Below are 27,125 nucleotides of genomic sequence, written 5' to 3'. Positions count from 1 at the left end.
GAGTGTTTTATAAAAGCATGCCATCGCTCTACCTGAGCACATTAACGGACCCACACTTTAAGGAGAAGAGTACTTGACTGCAAGGTCAGAGAAGGAGACAGCATGTGGGCAAATGGTTTGGTAGTTAATTGCAATTTTTAAAAAAAAGATAAACTTAGGACTTGAATCTCCTGGCTGATGCTTAGGACAGAAACAGACCCCAGGATCTTTATACTTGCTATGAAGTTCCAGCTCTTAGAAATGGATCTGGTATGACCACGAGGTAAATCAGATCCTGTCTTCACTTGCTTGAAAGCCTTCGATGGCTTCCCACTGCAGTTAAAATAGAATCTACCTCCTCCATGTGGTTGACAGGGCTCTAGTTCTGGCCCCACCCATCCTGCCAATCTTAACTGGCCCCTACTCTGCCCTCACTTACCAGGCCCAGCAACCCTGGCTTCCTTGATGTGTTCAACATGCCAGGCTCTTAACTGCACTGTGCCCTCATACTTGCTTTCCCTTCTTCCTGGGCCCTCTTCCTGCTTCTGAATGACTGATCCCGTCTAATCCTTCAGATCTCAGCTCAGGTATTTCCTTCTCGAGGAGGCCTTTCTTGACCAACTTCTTCAAAGTGATCCCCTCTCATCCCTATTATCTGTTAATATGCCAACCAGTTACATTTACTTCAGAGCATTTACCATGTTCTGAAGCAATGGTGTTAGTTTATTTGTCTCCCTGTTTATTATGTTATCAGCCTACTTAGTAAGTACAAAACTCCTGAGAGCAGGAGCTGGGTTTTATCTTGCTGCATTAACAAGCACATACCAGTCACCTAAACACTGTGAATGAATGAGTGAGAATTAGCAAGATATAGCGCAGCAGGTTAGCAGGCACTGAGTTAAGGTTTAAAAAATTAAAACATCAGTCCTTCCACTATGAAGCTGGAAGTGGTGAACGATATATAAATTTTTATTTCACTCGGCTGTGCCCAAGTAGCAGGAACACACAAAGATAAAAGAATGAAGAGGGAGAGCCTAAGCTCTCTGCAGATGACTCAAAAAGAAATGTCAAAAAGAGCAAAACCCTGCTGGTGTCAGCTTCCGCTTGTTTTATAAGGCTGCTGGTATTAAAGGCAAATTTTCTTACTTTGAATAGATTCCAAGATGGGTTTTATTTCTCCTGAGTGATGCGGTTCTGCACCGAGCGCCCCCTGCGATACCCCATCAATGACTCCAGTTACACCAGGCTAGGGTATCTGAGGCTCTCACTCTATAAATAAAACTGGGGCTGAGTTGGAATACTAGGTGAGAAAGGGCCATCCCTTCCAAGCACCCCAACACTCAGGCAAAACACATGCGGGGAGAGCTCTTCCTCACAGAACCCCAGCTCAAGATCTGTTCCTCCTACAAAGGGAAGTGGCACAGGGCGGAGAAACCCATTTAAAGGTGCAGTTCACAAGCTAAGGGTGATTCAATGGTACCCTTAAACCTAACGTTGTTTCTCTGAACTTGATCAGTGAGCATAGTTCTCTTAACTATGGCCAAGTGAGAGGCCCTGAACTTGGGAAAGCATGACAAAGAAAGGAGCAAAAAACGAACCCGGTGGCCCTGTTTTCTGTTAGGTGCTTCCCGTGGCATACTGGGTACACACACCGCGTCCCCAAAGCACCTCCACCAAGGGCTGAGAGGCAGGGGGTACTTACGCGGCATGATCCCTTGGCTCACCAGCTCCTCCCTCGTCCGGCGCTGCTGGAGCTTCAACTGCAGCACTGCAGGACAGCAAAGAGAGAGGGGAGGTGAAGGCTCAGTCGGCTGTTCCGCCACAAGAGACACATTTTCAAATGCAAAGAAAGCCTCGCCACACAAGGGTGCAGTGTGAAAGAAGGATCCCCAGTAACTGTGGCTGTAATTGCAGAAGTGGCCTGATACAGCAGGGCTTCCGTATTCTGCTGTGGGCGGCGAGAGGAAGTTGCGAAGGGTCTTGCAGGGCGATAACAATCCACAAAGTACCAGAGTCTTGCCTATTGCTCAAAACCTCCTACAACACTGTGTCCTCCTCCAGGACTGAAAAAACACAAATTCTTAACTCAAAGAAAACATAATGAGGACCAATGCCCAGCAGAAAAGGCTTTCTCTAGCTGTTCTATGCCTTCCTCCTGGTGGCAAATGTTTACCACGGTTAAGTGCAGCGAGTTACAGATCAGGGAGTATTGGTTATTTGTAAAATCTTCTCTTTTGGATCTAGAAACTATACCTGTTTTCACCAAGCAATGCATTTCCCTCAGCCAGAAACTATTTTACCATTAAGACAACTCTTCTCTGCCTCTTCCTCTTCACTTTGAGCCGTCTTCTGTTGACTGAAACACAAAGCTAGGTGATTCAAAGCACATCCGGGCTAGGGGAGGGCGATGCGGGGGTTTTCTCCTATTTCTACTCTGGCAACACCACTTGATGTAACAAGTTAATAGGAATTTTTTAAAGTTAAAAGCCAATTATCTTTATTTCAAATGTGAGTGAAACCTAAAGGGTATTATTACCACTGCACACCATGCGGAATGACAAAGGCCTCCATTCAGAAGCGAAGCGAGAACATGTTCAGAAAAGGAAGGTTGAGAGGATCTCACAGGCCAAGGGAAGTTCCCTTCTGTGGTAAGTCTTCATTCTAAGGTCTTGCAAATCCCATCTGAGGGTGACCTGTATCTATGAGGAATCACATTACCCTAACGTCTGTCTTTCCCATCCACAAAGCAGTTTTTAAGATGGCCTCCCAAAATGGCAGACCTGGAACCAGTCTCCTGACTGTCCCTCAGACTCAGCAGGTCCAAAACCTATCACTTGTGCCTAGGCACTCAGTCGTGTCCGACTCTGTGACTCACTGGACTGTAGCCCACCAGGCTCCTCTGTCCACAGGATTTTTCAGGCAAGAATACTGGAATGGGTTGCCATTTCTTTCTCCAGGGGATCTTCCCAGACCCCAATACGAACCTGTGTCTCCTGTGTATTCTGCATTGCAGGTAGATTCTTCACCTGCTGAGCCACCTCTTCCCCACCCACCTCCTCAAATCTAATCAACTCTCCATCCTTCTTCTCTTTAATGGTATCACCATCCTCCTCCCCAGGACTAACACTAAAATTTTTAAGCCAACTTCAACTTTGCTACCTCCTTACACTCCTATTTTACCAAGTTTACTACACCTTCTCATGTTGCAGGGATGGCACTGGATCTTCCCAACCCAGGGATCAAACCCCGATCTCCCGCATTGCAGGCAGATTCTTTACCATCTGAGCCACCAGGGAAGCCCTCACCCATTCTAAGTCACCACAATCCAGATTGCCCAATTACTCACAATTCACTTCACCTGGAAATGCCTATCTCATCACTTTTTCACCTGACCTTCCCAATTAAGAATTACTCCAGGCCTCCGATGAACTACCTTATATCTGTTATAAAAAGTATAGAGCTATTTTGCCCTGTGTAATACTTACCCCCAAATAAATGTAAACTCCTGGAGGACAGGGAATGTATCTTATTAATGTATGATGCTCTCCCAACCAATAGCACTCAAACACAGTAGGTATTTAACAACTGTTTCTTAAATTGAACTACATCTCTAAATGATACATATAGTCAGAGAAATCTAAATAGGAGGGTATTATCATCATTTACAAATTAACACTGTTAAAATTAAGAAAGCCTTGCAGAATAAAAGATAAAAGTGGCAACAGCCACACTAATAGCTAACATTGATAGAACCTATGCTCTGTGCTAGATACTGACCTACATTTTTTCATGTTTTAACTCATTTAATCTTCATAACTCCCCAATGCACAGAATAGGTATTATTATCCTACTTTACAGGTAAGGAAAATGAGGCCCAGAGAGATTAAGTAATTTCTCTAAGGTTATCCACTAATAAGAGGTAAAACAGGTTCTGAACTCAAGCATTCTGATTCCAGAACCTGAGCTCCCCACTTCTCTGTTTCTCCAGAGTCTCCTGAAAGCCTGTGCTGCTAAGATAACAGGCCCGGAGTGTGACTGCCTGGGTTCATTCTGTGCCAAGAGAGACAAAGGGGCTGAGGGACATAGACGATTCAGGCCAGAGCCAAAGAAGTCTAGGAGATCAGCGTCAGTAAAATAAATTTAAATTAAGAACTTGATTTCAGAATAAATTATAGATCAGCAGCAACAGTAATAATAAAACTATAAGAGGAGTCACTGAGGGTTGCTATGTGTCAGCCCTGTATTAAATGACTGACAGACTTAAAAAAAAAAAAAGCCCTGTGGGGATATTACAATTATTATCTCCATTTTACAGATGAAAAAACTAAGGATCAAACTTTTAAACTTTTGCCTTAGGTTAGATGGCACGAAAGTGCAGGAACTAGGATTCACATCAGGTCTCTGTGACTCTGAAGTGAAGGGAAATACTTAATACTGTGCCATATGTTTCCTTGGAAGAAAGAGGAGGGCCATGCAGGATAAAGTAAGAGGGGAAAAGGGGATCTATGTGTTACCTTTTACAGTGTTTCTAAGGCCCCGTATAAGATGAGCTACTGGAAAATGATTAAATGTATCAAACTGATTTGATTTCAGAGAACAGGGAAACCTAATACAGTAAGTCTGAACACTTCAAAAAAGAAATAATTAATGAAAAATACATCTACTGTCCAAGAATAATTCTGAAATAGCAATTCGCACCTTTCCAAAAACCCATATACAGATAGGGCCATAAGGAATCCATTATGCAAACTTCTTGACTGAAAAACTTTCTTGCTTCATGAAACCAAAAGGTTAAGTCTATGATTCATGGAGTTTAGTTGCTTTTTTTTTTAATGGCTCTAGTTCAAAGACGAAGGTTCATCTAATAAACCTTTTACATCTCAAACTAAATGAAAGTTCAGTTATCTGAAAATTCCATTTGTGCCTCTCAGTAGTTAACACCAAACTCTAGTCTAATCTGAAATCTGACCAAGTTTCCCATTCACGTAAAGAATGAACCCTGTATCAGTATGCCCTGGGTACAACCTCAGAGTAGGTATGTATTATTTCATACATTGCATAATTCCTGCTAACTCTAACAATGTTTATAAGGAGGAAAATAAGCAGCAAATTCATAATTATGGTGTAAGGTATATGTCTGGCCATGTATATATACAACAATCCTTCTTCTAAGATGTCTGACCACAAAGAAACAGTATTTACATGAATTTCCCCTTTCCTTAGTCTATCTTAATTCCTCTTAATTCTAAGCAGTCTAAATAAAATGCCTTTATGTTTCTAGGCCTTGGGATTATTCATTTTAGAAGAAATCATTCAATAATTTAAATACCATAAGAGTCATATATTATGTATTCACTGCAAAAGGTACTCAAATCAGGAGCATATTTAAGAGGACATAATTTAATACACAACCACCCTCACCAAGATATATCTAACACTAGTTCAAGGGATTATTCTCAAACACAGTGCTAGATCAAGGAAATTTTAAAAAGTAGGAATGCGATAAATTCTGTTACTATATATCACCATTTAGATTTCCTCTCCAGTCCCCAAGTCAATAAAAAACTAAACAAAAATACCTATTTACGTACAAGCATGAGCCTTTATACCTTCACTGTTACTGAATTCCACAAATTTAATAATCATCTGTTTTTAAATGCATCTGTGCAAGCAGCTTTTTATATATAGATGAAGAGATGTCTTTGAAGCTGATGCATAGGCAATCAACTGAGCTGCCTGCCAGTAAAGGGTTGAAAGAAAAGAAACAACGCATAAAGTGGGAAACCTGAGGTTCTCCATTCCCCACGGAAATAATCAAGTTTTCAGTCTATTTCAAATAAAGGTGATCAACTGCTATTTGAACAACTGGCTACTTCAGGAAATTAGAGCAAGGGGAGGAACCTGACATTATTGTGCCCGGTAAGACCATAGAGGTAAGCCGATGGTATTCAAGGGTTGATGCCCAAGGACTGAACGTATCAAACAATCAAATCAATCAGGTCTGGAAAGAAAAATCAAAAACAAGTGGTGTGTTCCCAAGTCTGGCTCTGTGGCTCCCATTGGTCAGAAGTTCTGTATTTTACTGGGAAGGGAGATGTGCAGCTCAGCAGGTTGCTCCTACCTCATTCGTATTCACCCAGTACTGATTTCCCCAAGAATTCTAGAATAGGGAGGGGAAGTGTGAGTTCTGAGGGAAATAAAAGAGAAGAGCAAAGAGTTAGTACAGGAATAACTGGGAAAGAGCAAAACCCCTGTACCATCCTTGCTCAGGACGAAGACCTCTTCAGTGAAGATTCTGACTGCAGGAACATCCCATTAACTCAGCTCTGTCAGAAACACTGATAAATCTTTTTCTCCATTCTTTAAATCTGGATGTGAAATTTTAAACCTAATCAAAAGACCATGAATTTGATCGCAGCTTTTCAGAACATTTATGTTACAAAAAGGCTCCAAAATAAACTTGCTGATTTTGGGAATAAGGGAAATGCTCCTTGACTAGATATTACAAGCTAGTCCAAAAAGTGAGGTTTATATGCTTTAGGAGAGCAAAAGGTAAACAAGCCTCCTCAAAAATCTTTTCTCCCCACCCCAACCCCCCACTGAGATATTTGACTCTAAGCTATGGAGGTTCTCATAGTTCCAAGGAGGATACTGAAACCCAGAAATGATCAACTGAAAGACTGGCCTCGTTGGAGTTGACTCTGAAACGATGAGTCTTCATGAGAATTAAAAGTGATCGCCATAGTAAGATACTAAAATAAAAAGAACGAGTACACTAGAAAATAAATTAGATGTCATTTCTGGTATTCCTAAGATACAACTAACATTAGAAGATTTCTCCATTTTAATTCAACTTAATGATACTTAAATGATTTAGAATAAGGAATGTTTTCATTTATCTACTCATGAATTACAATCAACCTCACTCTTGATAATGAACAAATATGCAGAAAATCAACAAGAACGTCAAGACCTGAACAACACACTCCACCCAACAACCACAGAATACATATTCTTTTCAAGCATACATGGAACTGGCTCTAGGACAGATCATATACTAGGCCATAAAACAACTTTCAATAAGGTTAAATGGATTTAAATGATACAAAGTACATTCTTTGACTACAATGAAATTAGAAACTAACAACAGAAGAAAATCTGAGAAATTCAAAAATATGAAGAAATTAAATAACACACTCTTAAATCAGATTGATTATATTCTTCGCAGCCAAAGATACAGAAGCTCTATACAATCAGCAAAAACCAAGACTGGGAGCTGACTGTGGCTCAGATCATGAACTCCTTATTGCCAAATTCAGACTTAATATGAAAAAAGTAGGGAAAATCACTAGACCATTAAGGTATGACCTAAATCAAATCCTTTATGATTACACAGTGGAAGTGGGAAATAGATTTAAGGGACAAGATCTGATAGAGTGCTTGATGAACTATGGACGGAGGTTAGTGACACTATACAGGAGACAGGGAGCAAGACCATCCCCAAGAAAAAGAAATGCAAAAAAGCAAAAAACAAAAACAAAAGAAAGAAAGAAAACAAACAAAAAAGAAATGCAAAAAAGCAAAATGGCTGTCTGAGGAGGCCTTAGAAATAGCTGTGAAAAGAAGAGAAGCGAAAAGCAAAGGAGAATAGGAAAGATATAACCATTTGAATGCAGAATTCCAAAGAATAGCAAGGAGAGATAGGGAAGCATTCCTCAGTGATCAATGCAAAGAAACAGAGGAAAACAATAGAATGGGAAAGACAAGAGATCTCTTCACGAAAATCAGAGATACCAAGGGAACATTTCATGCAAAGATGGGCTCAATAAAGGACAGAAATGGTATGGACCTAACAGAAGCAGAAGATATTAAGAAGAGGTGACAAGAATACACAGAAGAACTGTACAAAAAAAAATCTTCACGACCCAGATAATCACGATGGTGTGATCACTCAGCTAGAGCCAGACATCCTGAAATATGAAGTCAAGTGGGCCTTAGGAAGCATCACTACGAACAAAGCTAGTGGATGTGATGGAATTCCAGTTGAGCTATTTCAAATCCTAAAAGATGATGCTGTGACAGTGCTGCACTCAGTATGCCAGCACATTTGGAAAACTCAGCAGTGGCCACAGGACTGGAAAAGGTCAGTTTTCCTTCCAATCCCAAAGAAAGGCAATGCCAAAGAATGTTCACACTACTGCACAACTGCACTCATCTCACACGCTACTAAAGTAATACTCAAAATTCTCCAAGCCAGGCTTCAACACTATGTGAACCGTGAGCTTCCAGATGTTCAAGCTAGTTTTAGAAAAGGCAGAAGAACCAGAGATCAAACTGCCAACATTCACTGGATCATCAAAAAAGCAAGAGAGTTCCAGAAAAACATCTACTTCTGCTTTATTGACTACGCCAAAGCCTTTGACTGTGTGGATCACAACAAACTGTGGAAAATTCTGAAAGAGATGGGAATACCAGACCATCTGACCTGCCTCCTGAGAAATCTGTGTGCAGGTCAGGAAGCAACAGTTAGAACTGGACATGGAACAACAGAGTGGTTCCAAATAGGAAAAGAAGTACATCAAGGCTGTATGTTGTCACCGTGCTTACTTAACTTATATGCTGAGTACATTATGAGAAACGCTGGGCTGGAGGAAGCACAAGCTGGAATCAAGACTGCCGGGAGAAATATCAATAACTTCAGAAATGCAGATGACACCACCCTTATGGCAGAAAGTGAAGAACTAAAGAGCCTCTTGATGAAAGTGAAAGAGGAGAGTGAAAAAGTTGGCTTAGAGTTCAACATTCAGAAAACCAAGATCATGGTATCTGGTCCCATCACTTCATGGCAATAGATGGGGAAACAGTGGAAACAGTGACAGACTTTATTTTGGGGGGGTTCCAAAATCACTGCAGATGGTGACTGCAGCCATGGAATTAAAAGACGCTTACTCCTTGGAAGGATAGTTATGACCAACCTAGACAGCATATTAAAAAGCAGAGACATTACTTTGCCAACAAAGGTCTGTCTAGTCAAGGCTATGGTTTTTCCAGTGGTCATGTATGGATGTGAGATTTGGACTATAAAGAAAGCTGAGTGCCAAAGAATTGATGCTTTTGAACTGTGGTGTTGGAGAAGACTTTTGTGAGTCCCTTGGACTGCAAGGAGATCCCACCAGTCCATCCTAAAGAAGACCAGTCCTGGGTGTTCACTGGAAGGACTGATGTTGAAGCTGAAACTCCAATACTTTGGCCACCTGATGCGAAGAGCTGACTCATTGGAAAAGACCCTGATGCTGGGAATGATGGAAGCGGGAGGAGAAGGGGACGACAGAGGATGAGATGGTTGGATGGCATCACCGACTAAGTGGAGATGAGTTTGGGTAAATTCTGGGAGTTGGTGATGGACAGGGAGGTCTGGAGTGCTGCAGTCCATGGGGTCACAAAGAGTCAGAAATGACTGAGCGACTGAACTGAACTGAAATAGCCAATGGGTCAAAGGAAAAATAATAGTGACATTAGAAAGTATTTTGAACTGAATATATAAAAATCTATGGGCTATATCTAAACTAATGCTTAGAGGGAAATTCATAGATTTAAATGCTTGTATGAGAATAGAAGGAAGACTTCAAACACACGCTGTAAAGACTTCACCTTAAGAAGCTAGAAAAAGAAGTGCAACTAAACCCAAGTAGAAGAATGAAAGTTAAATTATTATAATTATAAAGCAATTATGTAGAAAATAGAGAAAACCAACAGAACCAAAAATTTGCTGTTTACAAAGATTAACAAAATTGACAAATGTTTAGTTAGGATGACCAAGAAAAGAGAGATAAAACAGATGCAAAAATCAGGAATGTAAGAGGAGACATTATCATCAACTATAGAAATTAACAGAGTTAAAAGAGAATGCCATGAAGAACCGCATGTCAACAAATTAGATAACTTAGATAAAGTGGACCAGTTCCTAGAAAGGCACAAACTATTGAAACTGATGCAAAAAAAAAAAAAAAAAAACAGAATATCCAGACAGACCTATAAAAAGCGGAGACTGACTTGTTAATTTAAAATCTTCCTCAAAAGAAAACTCAGGTTCAGACGGCTTCACTGGTAAATTTTACCAAACAGTTAAGAGAAGAATTAGTAATAATCCTTCACAAACTCTTCCAGAAAACAGAGAAAGGAACACTTCCCAACTAACTCTATTAGTTACTCTGATACCAAAGCCAGAGAAAGAGACCACAACAAAACTACAGACCAACACACCTTATAAATACAGACACAAAAATTCTCAACAAAATACTAGAAAGCAGAAGCCAGGACTAGAACCAAATCTGCTGAATTCTTATCCTTGTATTATTTCCCCATTCCAGGGATTCTCAACACTTACTTCACAAATAAAATCATCTGAGAATTTTTAAAATTTACTTATTTTTTACAGTAGGTCCTTGTGTTATCTATTTTAAATACAGCAGTGTGTATCTGTCAATCCCAAACTCCCAACCTATCCCTCCTCCCCATCCTTCCCCACCCCCCAAACCATAAGTTCATGGAGAATGTTTTTAATTGGTCTGGAGTGAGGCTTGGGAATCAGGGTTTTTCAAAAACTTGCCAGGTGATTCTAATGCAGTGTCAGGTTAAGAGCTGCTGCCCCATTTAATCAGAGAAGGCAATGGCACCCCAGTCCAGTACTCTTGCCTGGAAAATCCCATGGACGGAGGAGCCTGGTGGGCTGCAGTCCATGGGGTCGCACAGAGTTGGACACCACTGAAGTGACTTAGCAGGAGCAGCCCCATTTAATGATAGTTTGGTCTAACTTAAATTCACTTTACTCTGGAAAATTAAACATGTTGCATCCATGTTCATGATGCCAATCATAAATCAGGTTGAGTAACTAGTACTTGAGCTGGGGGAGTTGACGTGTGTGTTCAGTCGTGTCTGACTCTTTCTTTGTGCCATGGACTGTAGCCCACCAGGATCCTCTGTCCATGGGATTTCACCAGCAAAAATACTGGAGTGGGTTACCATTTCCTCCCCCAGGGGATCTTCCTGACCCAGGGACCAAACCCGAGTCTTTTATGTCTCCTGCACTGGCAGGATTCTTTACCACTGCGACACCTGGGAAGCCCAAGTAACTAGTATTAAGCAGATTTAATTCACCTTTCTTTTGACACTCCCAATTAACCGCTTTTAAAGCACATCATGGGCTTCCTAGGTAGCTCAGTAGTAAAGAATATGCTTACCAATGCAGTTCATGGGGTTGCCAAAGTCGGATACAATGACTTAGTGACTAAACAACAACAAAGTACATCATCTTTTGTTGCGTACTGAACAATGTTCAGTGTTTTTAAGTTAAAAATTTTATTTCAAATTTGTTTTAAAGTTTGTAACAGGAGAGGACTTCTATTTTCTAACACATTTCTTCTGAAAAAATTGTCATTTTTAAAAATTATATTTATTGGTTATTGTTTATGATATTGGTTTGTTTTCTGACATATATCAACATGAATTAACCATAGGTATACATATGCCCCCTCCTTCTTGAATCTCCCTTCCACCTCCCCACCCTTTTCCACTCCTCTAGGTTATTACAGAGCCCCAGTTTAAGTTCCCCGAGTCATTCGGTAAATTTCCACTGGCTATCTATTTTACACATGTAGTGATAATGCTTTCATGCTTCTCCATTCATTTCACCTTCTCTTTCCCCTTTCCTGCCCTTCTCCACAAGTCTGTTCTCTATGTCTGCATCACCATGGCTGCCCTGTTGAGTAAGTTTTTCAGTACCATTTTTCTAGATTCCATATTTATGCTTTAATATACAATATTTTTCTCTTTCTGACTTATTTCACTCTGTATAACAGGCTCTAGGTTCATCTACCTCATCAGAACTGACGCAAATGCGTTCCTTTTATGGCTGAGTAGTATTCCATTGTATATATGTACTACAGCTTCTTTATCCATTCATCTGTTGATGGATATCTAGGTTGCTTCCATGTCCTAGCTATTGTAAATAGTGCTGCAACGAACACTGGGGTACTGTGTTGTCTACTATTGAAGGTTTGTCAAGGGGGAAAAGAACAGTGAAAGAACAACCTGATAAAGAGAAAATCTGGTATCTCTAGACTCATTTCTGTGAGTTTTCTATCTAAATCTAATGCACTTGATATGATGTAATATCTCCTAAGTTCTATTCTAAACACAGCCTAGTGCACTTATTTATAAATATTGTTAAAACTAATTTTAGATAGTATATATTCTTACTCCAAATTCTGTTTCTTCTATAAATCCCCAAAGTCTGATTTCATAATACTTGGTACATTTTTTTCTCCTCATTAACTTTCAGATATCAATCCCAGAAGAAATAAACAAACACAATTCAATTCAGCAATAGATAACACCACCTCTAGCTTCAAACTGGAGAATGTGTTTTACTGGGAAGATGAGAGAAGGAACAATGTGGGTTTTTTAACCTTGTATGAAGCTTAGCATGCTCATAATTTGAAATTTCATCTCTGCAGCAGTGAATTACACCGATGCTATTGGTATATTTTTTGTTTGTTTTTGTAAATTATTTATTTTAATTGGAGGCTAATTACTTTACAATATTGTAGTGGTTTTTACCATACATTCACACGAATCACGGAGAAGGCAATGGCACCCCACTCCAGTACTCTTGCCTGGAAAATTCCATGGATGGAGGAGCCTCGTAGGCTGCAGTCCATGGGGTCACTAAGAGTTGGACACAATTGAGCGACTTCACTTTCACTTTTCACTTTCATGCATTGGAGAAGCAAATGGCAACCCACTCCACTGTTCTTGCCTGGACAATCCCAAGGACAGTGGAGTCTGGTGGGCTGCCATCTATGGGGTCGCACAGAGTCGGACACGACTAAAGCGACTTAGCAGCAGCAGCACGTGAATCAGTCATGGGTGTACATGCATCCCCCATTGGTGTATTTTTATACTTCAGTTTCTTCTATAAATTGCAAAATCACCCAGATAGTAAAACCACATCACCCATCACTGAAAACCAAAGACTATTCTCTGTATGCTCACTCATTTCATTATTAGAATATATGAATAAAAGTAGGTTAAGGTGTTTATGTCAATTACATCTCAATTTTTAAATTAATTATTTTTTAAAAGTAAGTGAAGGTACCCCCAGAGGAGGGTATTCATTCCTCATTTCTGCTTCCTGGGTTACTTTACAGCATTATCTCCAAAATAGTGACTGGGTGTCAGGATGAGCAAAGAGTTCTCCTCCATGCATTCTCTCATCCACTTATCTAACAAATATTTATTAAATAAATATGTTTGGGTCTGTGCTAGTAGGCTGGAAACAACTATGGTCTCTGCTCACATAAAGCTTTCAGTCCAGTGGGAAACAAGACATCAAACTGCACATAAATAAGTACAAGTTGTGATCAACGTTTTATAAGAAAGAATGAAGAATGAAGGATTCAGACTCCGGAATCCATAGTTACTTCTTCAATATTCTGTGATAACTAACGTTTCACATCTCCTCTTCACTGTGACAGTCAATTATCTAAGATACTAACACTCTGTGAGAAACAGACACCTCAGGGTAAGCTGTCTTAAAATATAAAATAAGTTAAGACATAGTTTCATTTATTCACTTTACATATATTTGCTTAGCTGCTTAAGGGTTCACACACTAGTTGGTGAGCATGCCTATGTACTTCACATTCATGCCTTATTCAGTTATTCCTCAGCTCCTTGTCAAAACTTTCCTTGGCATTCACTCAAGAAATCTGAGGATCTCCTGCCTGTGCCAGACACTGAGCTTGCTGGGGGGATAAAGCAGTCACTAGACAGAGGCTTTGCCTTCAGTGGCTGTTTGAGGGCAATAACCATCAAATAGGTGTGTATAAGAGTTGAACAGTATTTTCAAAGAAAACATTACTCAGACACCACATCCCAACCAAGTGGTTTGATGGGTCCCACAATTCAATTCATGCGTTCAAACATGTTTTTGTACTCTCAAAGCTAGGGCTGGGTGCTAGAAATATAGACATGGTCCTCATGCTCGAGGAATATTAAGTCTAATGGGGAAAAAATGGACTCAAAAGTGAATAATTACAATGCAAAGAGAAAGATATTGATGTCTATAATATAGATTTTTACTTAAGTCACAGGAAAAGGCAACTTTAGCTAGCACACATGCCCTACTACTGGGGCCCCTGACAAATTCCAAGGCTTTTGGTCTCATGTGTGATACACATGTGTGCATAAATAATAAAAAAAAAAAGAAGTGCTGGTTTCTTAAAAATTCAAATAGTTATGTATTTGTAGGTGCTGCTGCTACTGCTAAGTCACTTCAGTTGTGTCCGACTCTGTGCAACCCCATCCCTTGGATTGTCCAGGCAAGAACAGTGGAGTGGGTTGCCATTTCCTTCTTCAATGCATGAAAGTGAAAAGTGAAAGTGAAGTTGCTCAGTTGTGTTCAATTCTTAGCAACCCCATGGACTGCAGCCTACCAGGCTCCTCCGTCCATGGGATTTTCTAGGTGAGAGTACTGGAGTGGAGTGCCATCGCCTTCTCCTTGTAGGTGCTACCGGAGTACAAAGGTGATACTACCCAACACTGGAAGTCACAGAGAAAGAGAAACAAGAGCCTTTCTACGTGAGGTAGGACAAGTGAGCCTATTTGGGCCTTAAGAATATTTCATCCTCACGATTAGCTTGGACTGATGTTTCAAGTAATTTTCTGATATCATTCCCCAAAAGTAGCGTTCCTGTAGGCCCCTATTTACTGTAGGCTCTTATAAGTCTTTCCTGATAGACGCTACAAAGATGTAAAAGCAAGGGGGAGGTCTCTGTGTCCCTCACTCTTCTCCCCTGCCTCTCCTGCTTCCTGGTTCTCAATTTCTGCCCTGTCCTACAGCATCCCTGGAATGTTTTCTTCTCCTGCTCCTTATACAGAATTTCTCAAGCTTTCTAGACTGTTTCATGATTTTCTTCCTTCAACTTGGAAAATCAGCCTGAACAGTTAGCATAGTGTGAGTGAAATCGCTCAGTCCTGTCCGACTCTTTGTGACCCCATGGACTGTAGCATACAAGGCTCCTCCATCCATGGGCTTTTCCAGGCAAGGGTACTGGGGTGGGTTGCCATTTCCTTCTCCAGAGGATCTTCCCGACCCAGGGATTGAACCCAGGTCTCCCACATTGCCGGCAGATGCTTTACCGTCTGAGCCACCAGGGAAGCCTAGCATAGTGTACATGGCACTAAAAATGTATTTCTGGCCTATGCTTTTAATGTAAACAATAGTATTTTAAAGAGTACTAACCTTTAAGGGTAGACCCAAAACACGGAAGAATGGGAAGGCAGGGGTTCCAGTCCTGGCTCCGCTGCTACCTAATCAAGTCACTTGATTTCTTGTAGCCTGAATTTTTCTCACTATAATACAATTTGGTAAAATAACTCCTGCCCTTTGAAGCTCCAAAAAACCTCATATATGTGAAAAGTGCTTTGTAAAACTGTGTCACAGACTATAAATGTCTCACTAGAGGTCTTTACATCAGACAGCTTTTCTCTTGGAGAGGAGCGAGACCTGCTAGTAGTGTAACCTGGTACCATACCCTCAAAGAGAAGCTCTGTTCTGCAGAGTAAAAGGCCTTATATAAAAACCTCCTTGTTTAAAATCACATCCCAAGTTGTGTGGGGAAGGGGGAGAGGGAAGAGGAGGGGAGAACTGCTTCCTTCTGGAAGGCTTCTAGAAGGCAGTTCTGGGACACACAGTGAGTGAAGAAGCACGCTCTGTTCCCAGACTCCAGACAACCTGGTATGCATAAAGAGTGAGAGACAGAGAAAGGCAGAAGAATCAGCACTCATTAATAAAATTAAATGTACAGTAAGTGTTCAAAGCACGCTCCTGAAATTCTGAGCTGTCAATACCAAAACAGTGGCTAACAGACCCAGAAGGGTCCCTTTATTTGTTGCCAAAGAAGGACCTGCTAAAACTCAGATCTGGAGTAAACTCAAAAAAAAGGAGAAAGCAGAGGTGAGAGAAGGAAAAGTTGATTCTGTCTGAGATCCTACTGATCCACCATCTAAAAATCATACGGCCAAATGCACTGCAGTATCCTAGACTGGATCTTGGAACAGAAAAAGATGATGAGTGGGAAAACAAATGAGATCTAAATAAAGCTTGGAGTTTACTTAGTAGTGTAACCAATGTTAATCTTAGTTTTGACAAATGTACCACAGGTATGCAAGATGCTAACATTTGGGGCAGCCAGTGAATGGTATACGAGAGCTTCCTGTTCTATCTGTGCAACCTTTTTAATAAGTGTAAAATTATTCCAAAACAAAAAGTTTATTTTAAAAACCCATGACTTTGACTCTCCTTTCAGAAAGATATATGAATCAATTATGAAAACATAACAAGAGTCAGGTTTTTCAAACTGAAGTGCTACCGTGTGCTGGACAGAAAGAAATTACTAATTCCTATAAATGATTAGTTATAACAAATAATAGTCTAATAAATTCAAATTATAAAATGACTTGTGGCATAAGCAAATACAATAAACAATAATGTAACATTGAAGACTTGAAGATAGGAATACCTAATCTTTAAAAATTACACATACCAAAATCACTATTTTATTGATATACTCATTCAACCCTTTCAAAATCCCACAAATGTCTCTCTCATCTCTCTAAACAGTGTGTAAATATGAGTTAAATTATCTCTCAAATAATCTGCTTTAGAAATCAGAAATAATATTATCAAAATAAGTATCTTCTGTTTAATCTGAATACCAGCAGAGAGACAGGCAGTGATGAGGTATTTTCCTGGGTTGGTAAATCTGGTAATTTACAAAAGATAAGCTTATGAAAATTTAACTTCAACTACTTTAGTATGAAAAATAAAAGGGCTCTGTATTGTGTAATAATACTTATAATAATGGTGAAAGCACGCATGCATCATCTTATTTAATTCTTGAAACAAAGCTACGTGGAAGATGTTATAATTACACTATTTGTAGATGAGGAAATTGAACCTTAGGGAAATTAAGCAATCACCCAAGGTCACAGGGTAGGTAAAGGGTAGACAGCAGAAACTGGAACCCAGCTCTATCTCAAGCGACAACCTGAGCTCATATCCACTATTATATATTGTGCTTCTCTTCTTCCACAAAACACACCAGTTCCAAGCTTTTAAAAATGACACTGTATTAATAGTGTTACCTGCATGGTGTGACTGGAAAAAAACGATCCATATTCTTATGAACCCGGGGAAAGTCCAGGTGATTTCAGCTAATAGCATATGGCATTTCAGAACTCCAGAATTGAAAAGGCTCCCTCTATTCAAATTCCAACAGAAACAGAGACTATAGATAACAGTGATCACTTGTAAAGATCATTCAAAGGGGCTCCTCCCAGAGATGGGAGGCACTCTGGTAGGATCCCAGAGATCTCCACAGGCCCACTTTCCACTTGGAGCTCAAATGTGGGAACATCCATGCTGAACAGGCAGAGAGCATCTGCTTCCTGGTACAATTACCTCTCTGCAACCTGCCAAGGGTTCTTTCCTGGTACTAGGGAGATTCTGGGTTGATTCATTCATTCATTAATCAAACTAATATTTATCATGCACCTACTATACGCTAGGCATTGTGTCAGGTGATATAGCAGTAATATGGACAGATGGCATCCCTGCCCTCACACAGTATATGTTCTACTGTGGAAAACATAGTAAATAAGTTATATAACTTATGGTGGTATGTTACATGAAGAAAAATACAGTCGAGTAAGAGGAAAGAGAGAGAGGCTGGGTGGTCATCTTATACTGAGTTCATAGGCAAGGCCCTTCTGAGGAGACAGATGCAGAAATCTAGATAATATGAGAAACCATGAAAAGATCTGGAGAAAAGAGTATTCCAGGCAACAAAAATAGCAAATGCAAAGGCACCAAAGTTAGAAAAGACTTGTCTTGGGAAAGAAACTGAGACTTAAATGAATTGAACACGCTGAACTTTACTATGCAGTCACTGAGCTGGATACCCTACTACAGGGACTCATTCAACCTCGGCAGCTACTTAAGGTATATACTGCCTCTATTTTATAGATGAAGAAGAAAAGGTTCAAAGAGGTTAATTACTGTTTGCACAGCTAGTAAGAGGTAGAGCCAGAGTTCAAACACAGGTTGGTCTGATCCCAAAGTCTGTGCTTTTTCTATTACATCATATTTAATGCCAGAGTCATAGCAAAAATACTAATAATTATACATAAGTAAGCAAATAAATTAAACTCCCACGTCCTCAAAAACCTGAGGCTCACCATTTCATTTTGGGTGGTTGCTCATCATACTCCTGAAGTGATCTTTTCTAACTGCAGCAGACAGATTGCAAACTGCCAGCCACTTCAATGTCATCAGTCTCTCCCCGGAGGATCTACAAGGCAGTGCTCAAACCACCCATCACAGAAGACCTGAGAATAACGTGTACTTGCGCTACATGTCTCAAAGGATGGACATAAATTGGGACTGTGCATCCTTTAGACTGGCAGGGCCATCTGAATACGCCCTTCCAGCATTAAAGGTGCCAGGAACAGCACTTGTCCTGGCACGTTAGTTCTGCACGTTCACCCAGAAAACATGGGCCTCTTCCAATCTCACTTGCTATTTCCCTGCCACATGACTGGTGGGGGCTTCCCAGGTGGCTCGGTGGTAGGGAACCTGCGTATAATGCAGGAGATGCAGGAGACGTGGATTTGATCCCTGGGTCGGGAAGATTCCCCTGGAGGAGACGGATATGGCAACCCACTCCAGTATTCTTGCCTGGAGAATCCCATGGACAGAGGAGCCTGGTGGGCTGCAGTCCACGGGGTCACAAAGAGTCAGACATGGATGAAGCAACTGAGCCTGCACGCACCGTGTAACTGGTGCTGCCATTCTGCACCCAACTTTGCTGTGGGCAGGTGACAGGTGGACAGATTCAAAATTTGGAACACGGTAGTCATTCCACAGCAAGCCAGAAGTGACCCAAAAGAGTTTTCTCTTAAAACTACATTAGAGCATTTATTCCTTCTGTATCTTTATAATATGGATTTGAAAACACGCAACATGGTAGGATAATCATGACTGAGATAAAGGAGGCCGTCAATCTTAAGGGAAATCAACCCTGGATACTCACTGGAAGGACTGATGCTGAAGCTGAAGCTCCAGTATTTTGGTCACCTGATGCGAATACCCAACTCACTGGAAAAGTCCCTGATGCAGGGAAGACTGAGAGCAGGAGAAGAGGGCATCAGAGGATGAGGTGGCTGGATGGCGTCACGGATGCAATGGACATGAAGCTGGGTGAACTTTGGGAGGTGGTGAGGGGCAGGCAGGCCCCTCGTGGCGCGCTGTGGTCCCTGGGGTCACAAAGAGTGGCACACAACTGGGCAACTGAACAACAGCAGCAAAACTCTCCTCTGCAGAAGAACGAGCCCCATAAAATTAAACTTCATGTAGTGTATGAGGTGTGAAAGCTACAACTCTATCAGCAAAAACTGCTGGAAGAGTCAAAATTCTCAAGATTAGAAAAGCCAGTCTATTCAATCCTACAGTAGCCCATCTAACTACTGTAGGATTTTCCCACGCCCCATCCCCCCAGGTTTACTTAGTAAAGACATCACAAAAGTAAATGTGTAAAGTAACTCTAAGGGCGGTCAGGTTGTTAGGAGAACTGCAACTCTGTATTTCCTGAAGTTTCTGTGGTCAGGTTTGCAAGTGGAACATTTCATTACTGCAGGTTTTACACAGAATTTTACGAAACAAACCTGCATTAAGTTAAAGCAGAACTGAAATCAATGCCTTCTGGCCACTTCAGGAATGATTTCTCTCTGTTTTCCCATCACAGAAACCTCCTTTTAATTTAGATGTTTGGCTCTTCAACATACACCATGGATCAGAGGGGACAGTGTAGCTCCAAAGCTAAAATGGAAGTAGAATGCAAAGAGACCAACCGATTACCCAGTGACCACACACCGCACCTTCTAGCATGATTCTGAGTGACGCAGAGGGTGCCACGCCTTTTAGCAAAATGCTTATTTTTAAATTATCCCGGATACCAGCTTATAGCTTCCTTCCTCCTGCACTTTCAAATCATCCCAGTATTAATAACACCCCTCCCTAAGAAGTCTCCTTGTAGTTGTTTCAGAAAAGTGCATCCGACGTGTTTCACACACCATGTGATACACAAGCAAGACCCCTTGTGTCTCTGGCTCTTCTGGTTCTCTGGGGCAGGAAAGCAACCAGAACTACACAACAGCTGGGGATCATTAAACTGACAGAAATAGCTTCGGAGACTCCACTGGTGACTGACTGGGGGGAGGAGAGGCTCAGTATCAGATTAAAGCAAATCAAAAGGGCAACAGGAAAAGGGCGGGGGGAAGGGGTAAGGTGAAGCCCAAGTTGTGTATCACACCCGAATTTCCTTTACACAGTCCAAGGGATGCACCAACGCAAAATAAAGGGACGAGTGACTGCAGCCTCACTTGAGCCCCACCTATTCTCAGATGAAAGGTTTAGTCAAACCTAAAAATGCAGGTCAATGACGACAGGCTGGGGGAGGGCTAGGGGGGAGCTGCAGCATCACAAAGGCTAACCTGGGTCACCCCCAGTCTGGAGGAATCACAAGAGGATGTGAGGCAGTTCTGGGGCTGTGCAGACAATGAAAATCAACTCCACGATGGAGCAGGGGCAAGGGAATGAGTGTATGTGCCAACCCCTAGGTGGACTCGGAGACCAAACCAAGTCCCAGGGCGTCCCCTCAACCGGGAAGGACCAGACACTGGATGAAATGCAGGCCCTCAGGCTGTCTACTTCCAGAGCAGAGCCACACCTCCAACACTAGCTTTGGAGCCTGGCAGGCCTCTGGAGGTCGGTGCAGGAATGTGCCATCTGCCTGGCCCCATGCCCGAGTGTGCTCAGCACATATCTGAATGCCCCAGAAGGGCTTTCATTAGGTGGCCCCACGGGAGTGGGCTTGCATATCCTGATCTATACCTCAAAGTCTGGTTAGTCCCAGGATCCTGGGGTAGCCTCTCCAGCCCCCCACTTGCTAGACTGTCACTTTACATCACCAAGGCCTCTCTCACCAAGACATGCTCTTTGTAACTAATCTTACAGGACTGCAGTTTCAGACAGTTTCCCCCACCTGCAAGCCTGAACAGGAAATGATTCGATTGCAGATATTAGGACTGCAACTCTCTTTGGCAAGAGTGTTTAGTAACTGTGAGATTGCGTGAACTTCAGCTGAACATTTTATTTGATGCAGCTAATGATTTACTAGAGAAGGCTCCAGGTTGATGGCTGTTCTCAGCAAAAAGCAACCACTACCCTACTTCAAGAATGGACTGCTCCTTTTCTAACCCATAAACCTTGTAAGAACATATCCTAATGCATATTTCCAAAACCTGGTTTTCTATAATGAGTTAAAAAAAAAAAAAAAACACCTCAGAATAGTTGACTCATTCTGAATATTTTAAGTATTAAGAAGGGTAGAAGATACACAAAGATAAATCCATTACAGAGGAGACTGAGAAAGAATCTGAACTATATGTATACATAGTTTACACACACACATCACATATAGTTAATTTTAAGGCTTGTGGTTGCTACTGTTTAGTTGCTAAGTCCTGTCTGACTCTTGTGACCCCATGGATTAGAGCCTGCCAGGCTCCTCTGTTCATGGGATTTCCCAGAGAAGAATACCGGAATGGGTTGCTATTTTTTTTTCTCCAGGGGATCTTCCCCAGCCAGGGATTGAACTCATGTCTCCTGCATTGGCAGGAGGATTCTTTACAGCTGAGCCACCCGGGAAGCCCAATTTTAAAGCTGCATAACATCAAAGGACAGGATATATTTTAACCAAACTATTGTGACAATAATCACTTCTCAGTGTATGCATTCTAGGTGGGAGTAATTGCATCAATATTTCTCTCAGCCACCTTTAACAGAGTAAATGCTTTACCTAAAATGTAAAAAATTAATGTCATAAATATAATCAATCACTTACTATGTACATATCATGGTAAAAGGTAGGAATTAAGAAGGAAAATAACCCAATACATTTATATAATACTTACAAAGCTACTTTCACACATACAATCTTATGAGTTAGGACAGCAGATATTATACTCACTACACAATGAAAGAAACTGGTCTGCCAATCTTAGAGTCATTTAGCCAAGCTCCTCACTGGCAAGAGCAAACCAAGAACTTCAGGGTCTTGACTACTGGCTCAGTGTCGAGCTCTAGCTGTCTACCATTAAAAGGCTTCTGCCCTCAAGGAAGTAATCTCTGACACCCAATGCCATGGCTAGTGCTTCTTAGATATACTAAGTTGCTTTCCAGTAAGAATCTCACCAGCCTCCTGTTCCAACATCATTGTTGTTGTTGTTTAGTCACTAAGTCATATTCCACTCTTTGGTGACCCCATGGACTGTAGCCCACCAGGCTCCTCAGTTCTCCCAGGCAAGAATACTGGAGTGGGTTGCCATTTCCTTCTCCAGGGGCTCTTCCTGACCTCATATTTTGAATCTAATTCAAGACAATTATGTGAAAAGGTTATTAATATCACCGACAATTAAAGATGTGAGTTCCTTCTGAAGGCTATAATCATTAATATGAGATTGAATAAAACTGAATTAGGACAGTGCTCAAAATCTATCACTTTGGGACAAACACTGTATTTTGTTTATGGGCATGATACTGCCCTCTACTGCACAATAACCTTAACAGACTCAGCTAATGCATATCAACCACCTTCTATGAATAAATACTGGGCTTCCCAGGTGGCTCAGTGGCACAGAATCTGCCTGCCAATGCAGGAGACACAGGTCCAATGAAGATCCCCTGGAGTAGGAAATGGCAACCCACTCCAGTATTCTTGCCTGGAAAATTCCACGGACAGAGAAGCCTGGTGTGCAACAGATCATGGGGTCACAAAGAATTAGACACGACTGAACACAAATACATATGCATATAAATACACTTTGCTAAGCATTTTGAAGGGGAAGAAAAGAGAAAAGGCTAAAGCTTATCACATATGTACAATCACAGCAACCATATAAGGCCCCCCAAGGAATATATAAATATAATAGAGAAGACAGGAAATGTAAAACAAAATCTCTGTAATCAAACACAGTGTTATAAGTGCTTTAAGTGATTGCAGATAATAAATCACTTGAGTACAAAAAGAATTAGGTAAGCTTCACCGGGGCAGTAGCATGCACACCATTGTTGAAGGACCACAAAAAAACTGAAGATAAACAGCATGAACCAAGACCTGGCCTAGGAAATACTGTAAGGGTAAACACATAATCAATACACTGCAGTTTAGCTTGAACATTAAATCTGTTAAAAGGAGTGGTAGAAGGTAGCTAGAAAGCAGGCTAAGGTCAGAATGGGAAGGGTCTAGAACCGTGCTATCCAATATGGTAGCTACTTGCCACATACGCTATCTAAAAGTAAATAAAATTAAAAATTCGTTTTCTGAGTCACTCCAACCACATTTCAAGTCTCCATAGCTATGTGTGTCTGGTGGTTACCGCAGAGGACAGAACAGCAATAGTACCGGGCAGCACTGCAACAGAAGGTTGTATTAAACTACAAAGCATCAATCTTTCAAGGCTGATCAACCCTTCAAGCTCACTCCTCCCCCAAAATGCAGATCTGATCCTTGCCCAAGTCTGTTAATAGAGAAAACCACAGGTCCTAACGACATAAAAGGTAAATAAAAAAGGTTGGTCTCTATCCTTCTAGGCATTTCCAACTGTCAGCAAAGCAATGAGAAAAGTGTTACACATGGCCTTCTATAAACAATTATCTCTAAAAACATGTGCCAGCTTTTAGAATCTACTTTTTTATTAGGAAAAAGAAAAGACAATTAAGAAACTATGAAAGAAGAAAAAATATTATTGAAGATTTATCTATAATAATAAAGCACAAGAGTAGGAAGCTATTTCCACTGAGTTTGAGTATTTAAGAGAAGATCTTTACTCTTCAGACACCTGCTTCACCTCAAAAGAAGTAACATCAAGCATCTTTTCTATCTAATGCACAGCCTATTTCTTTTCTGCAGTTTATAAAATGATAATATTAAAAAAAACAATGTTTATATATATTTGTAGAAAGTAAAATATGAGTCTACTCGAGATCAGGAAGACATACAGAATTCTAAATACAAGGTTCTAAACGTGGTTTCTAGCCAGAAAAACATACAGTCAATTGCTTAGGACAGTTGTCTAAAACTACCATTCTGACTCTACTTATGAAGAGAACTCTGTATTTCTATTTCCTACATACTCCTGCATTTAAAGATATTCTTAATGATCAGACTGGGAATCTAAAACACCACAGTCCCCTGGAATATAAAAAGTCAACAGAGCCGTACAAAGCCTTCAGTCCTGAGTCACACTGCCTCTGCCTCTGTCTTCCCACTAATGTTGCCATGGTGTTCCCTTGACATGAGTCCAGAACACATCTAGATATTCAAAGAAAAATCAACTGCCTCTCAACCAATTTTTTAAAGTATTCTCTTTGCAAACTGGGCACCAATAAACACTCATGTCCTCTTCAATGAACTCATTCATTGTGATGCCACATGCTCAAGTCTTCCTGTCAAATGTTAGTAAAGTCCCAAAGAGATCTCAAAAGTTCAAAAGATATATCCAAGTTTTTAGAGAAGCAGAATTTATGTGACCAATACTAGAGATAGTATTTAAGTTCTGATAATGGATAACAGAAGGTTTCCAAGCTAGGACAGGGTGTATGTTAATAATTATTTTCCATCCACATTTGACAGAAATCAGATCAAGTCTGTATCCTCCTTTTTTTCATAACCCAGAAACCCTCTGAAAGATTTTTTTTTCAGCAGTTTCAGTATTTTTTTTTCCCCAGAACTCTAAGAGATGGTCTCAAGGAAAACTCCTTATGGGTGTTCCCTTATAAATAGTTTCCTGCTATCTTCCATAGACTTGGATATGATTCTAATTCTGCAATTACTAAAAAGACTGTAAGCCTAGTTCAAACTGTTCACCCTAAACAAAACTAACATGCAATATAAATAAAAAGCCTTTCAAATGTTATTTTATTTTAAATTATGGTGTTTTAGTGTTACAAGCTCTTAGAGGTTATCTATCTGCTTTCAGCACTTAACAGAAGAAACTGAAGTCATCATCAACAGCTCCTATTGATTAGTATAGTACTCATGGCCAGTGTATGTTTTACTAATAAAAACACTGTGTTTGATCTACACACATGGGAAGAATCCCACCTTACTAAAGAAAAGACTTTTCTTCCTTCTTCCATAATCTCAATTTGATACATGAGCTCTGCACAGGTGGAAGGAAAGGAGTAATAAAGTGAAACATCCTAAACACTGTCCCATCAAGTCATGAAATACACCCTACAGGTCCCTGCTCAGTTATCTATCTGCTAAGTGCTCAATAAGCGTCAATAAAAACCATCCAAAGTCAAAGCGTGGATGGCTACAGAGAAACAGGGAGGGGATTAAAAAAAAAAAAAAAAGCAGTAAACAGAGGAGAAGACAAAAAAAAAAAACATGCAAATCCCCAAGGGACAAATATGCCAACCTTCCCGTAAACTGTGATAAGGGGCCAGGCACATGGCTGAGCGGCTGTCCTTCCCCGGCTTCAGGACAATCCATGGGAGCGGCAGGATCCTGCAGGTGGGCTGATAAATCCCGGCCCTCTCCTCCAGCACGCTAGGGGAGAGGTGAGACTCCAAAGGCCAGTGTTGCAACAAACTCATCCTCCTGCCCTCGCTCTTTAAAGAGGCCATTTATTATGTGCAGTAGATCTGATTAGCATGGCTCTTTTAGTTAAAGTGGGTACTTCATTTCTGCAGCCCTCGGGGCTGCAAGAACAGCCAGATCCCAAGTTTACTTAGGGAGTGTGGCATTAAAGGCAGTGACAGCAGAAGGTCAGAATCAGTAAGTCTCCTGGAAAACATTTCTTCCTGTCAGCACTGGGCCTCGACACAGACACCTCCCTCCTCTGCCCAAATGCCAAAAAGCAGCACTGGGATGATTTCGACGTGTAGAGCTGGAAGACAGGAGGGTTCCCTGAGAGAAAAAGCTCGTAGCAACCAACCAACCTCATTCACCCAAAATAGTAAACAGTTGGTTTCTCTGCTCAGAACCAAAAGGCTTCTGCCAGACAAGCAGCATCACATGACCGAGTTCTCTCTTCTCTCCTCCGCCTCCCTCCTTTCTTGTGCAAAGTCGGCACCAAAGTGGAACAAGGAGCTATAATACTATTTTATTTCACTTGACATTTGCTTTTAAAATGTTTATAGATGAAAGATATCAAGTTGGGAGGAGGGGAAGATACTAAGAGAAAAACTCAGAAAGAATTTACTTTGAAACAAGCCATATCACAACACTAAGAAGGGAACCACAAACAGTGGTAAAGGTGCCCAATGAATCAATGAATGAGTGAAGAGACACATTTCTTAGCAAAGTATTTTGCTGATAAGATCTCTAAAAAAAGATATAGCTCAAGACATACTTGACTGGTTCATTTAGAAAGAATATAAAGGCTCTTAAGAAGCTGACTGAGGTCAGAGACTGTGCTTTGCGACAACAGTGGCAGCCCCGAATCCGAGATCCACACTCTAACCTCGTCGGCCTCAACTTTTCTCACCACTTGATTTTACTCCTTAGATGTCACAGTCCCATCATGCAAGTCACTGAGGAGGCAACTGGGGCAACTACACTAACAGAGCGAGCTGAAAAACCTACCCAGCTCATTACAGCAGCAGCTGCCACCATGATACTCCCTGGCATTTCCACCTGAAGCAGGTGGTGGTGAAAGGCTGGCGGCACAGCTGGTGCCCGATGTGGCACCATATTCCTGTCCTCACAAGGTTCATAAGCACTTGAAAGCTGTGTAAGGCATAAAGGGTAGAGACACAGAAGCAAAAGCCTCCACACACAGCAACGTTTAATAATCAACTGCATCACCAACACATGCAGAGCCCCCACTCCAGGGACCAACCGGAGGGCTCTGAGTAGACTCACTCATCCGTGTCCACCCCCTTGCATGGCAAGGATGATCAATAAACATTTGTAAAATGGAAAGGAAAGAAAATGGGAAATGAAAAAGAAAAAATA

At 41.0% G+C, this 27,125-nt stretch overlaps 1 protein-coding gene across 3 annotated transcripts in view; it reads right to left on the bottom strand.

The window, feature by feature from the left end:
• MRTFA (myocardin related transcription factor A) overlaps nt 1–27,125 on the bottom strand; it is a 103,230-nt gene that overhangs the window by 35,700 nt on the left and 40,405 nt on the right. For 2 of the 3 annotated variants that reach the window (XM_043440461.1, XM_043440462.1), the window contains exons 1-2: nt 25,585–26,147; nt 1,682–1,747 (exon numbers count right to left, since the gene is read on the bottom strand). In XM_043440461.1, the coding sequence (XP_043296396.1) occupies nt 1,682–1,747; nt 25,585–25,792 (274 nt within the window). In that variant the 5' untranslated portion in view covers nt 25,793–26,147. Of the gene's footprint in view, nt 1–1,681; nt 1,748–25,584; nt 26,148–27,125 lie in introns of those variants that run through there. The other variant, XM_043440464.1, reaches the window with a different exon arrangement.

This window comes from Cervus canadensis, chromosome 21 (genome assembly GCF_019320065.1).
Source record: "Cervus canadensis isolate Bull #8, Minnesota chromosome 21, ASM1932006v1, whole genome shotgun sequence".
Taxonomy (NCBI): Eukaryota; Metazoa; Chordata; class Mammalia; order Artiodactyla; family Cervidae; genus Cervus; species Cervus canadensis.
Note: the sequence above shows the minus strand (reverse complement) of the source record. Positions and strands in the feature narration are given on the sequence as shown.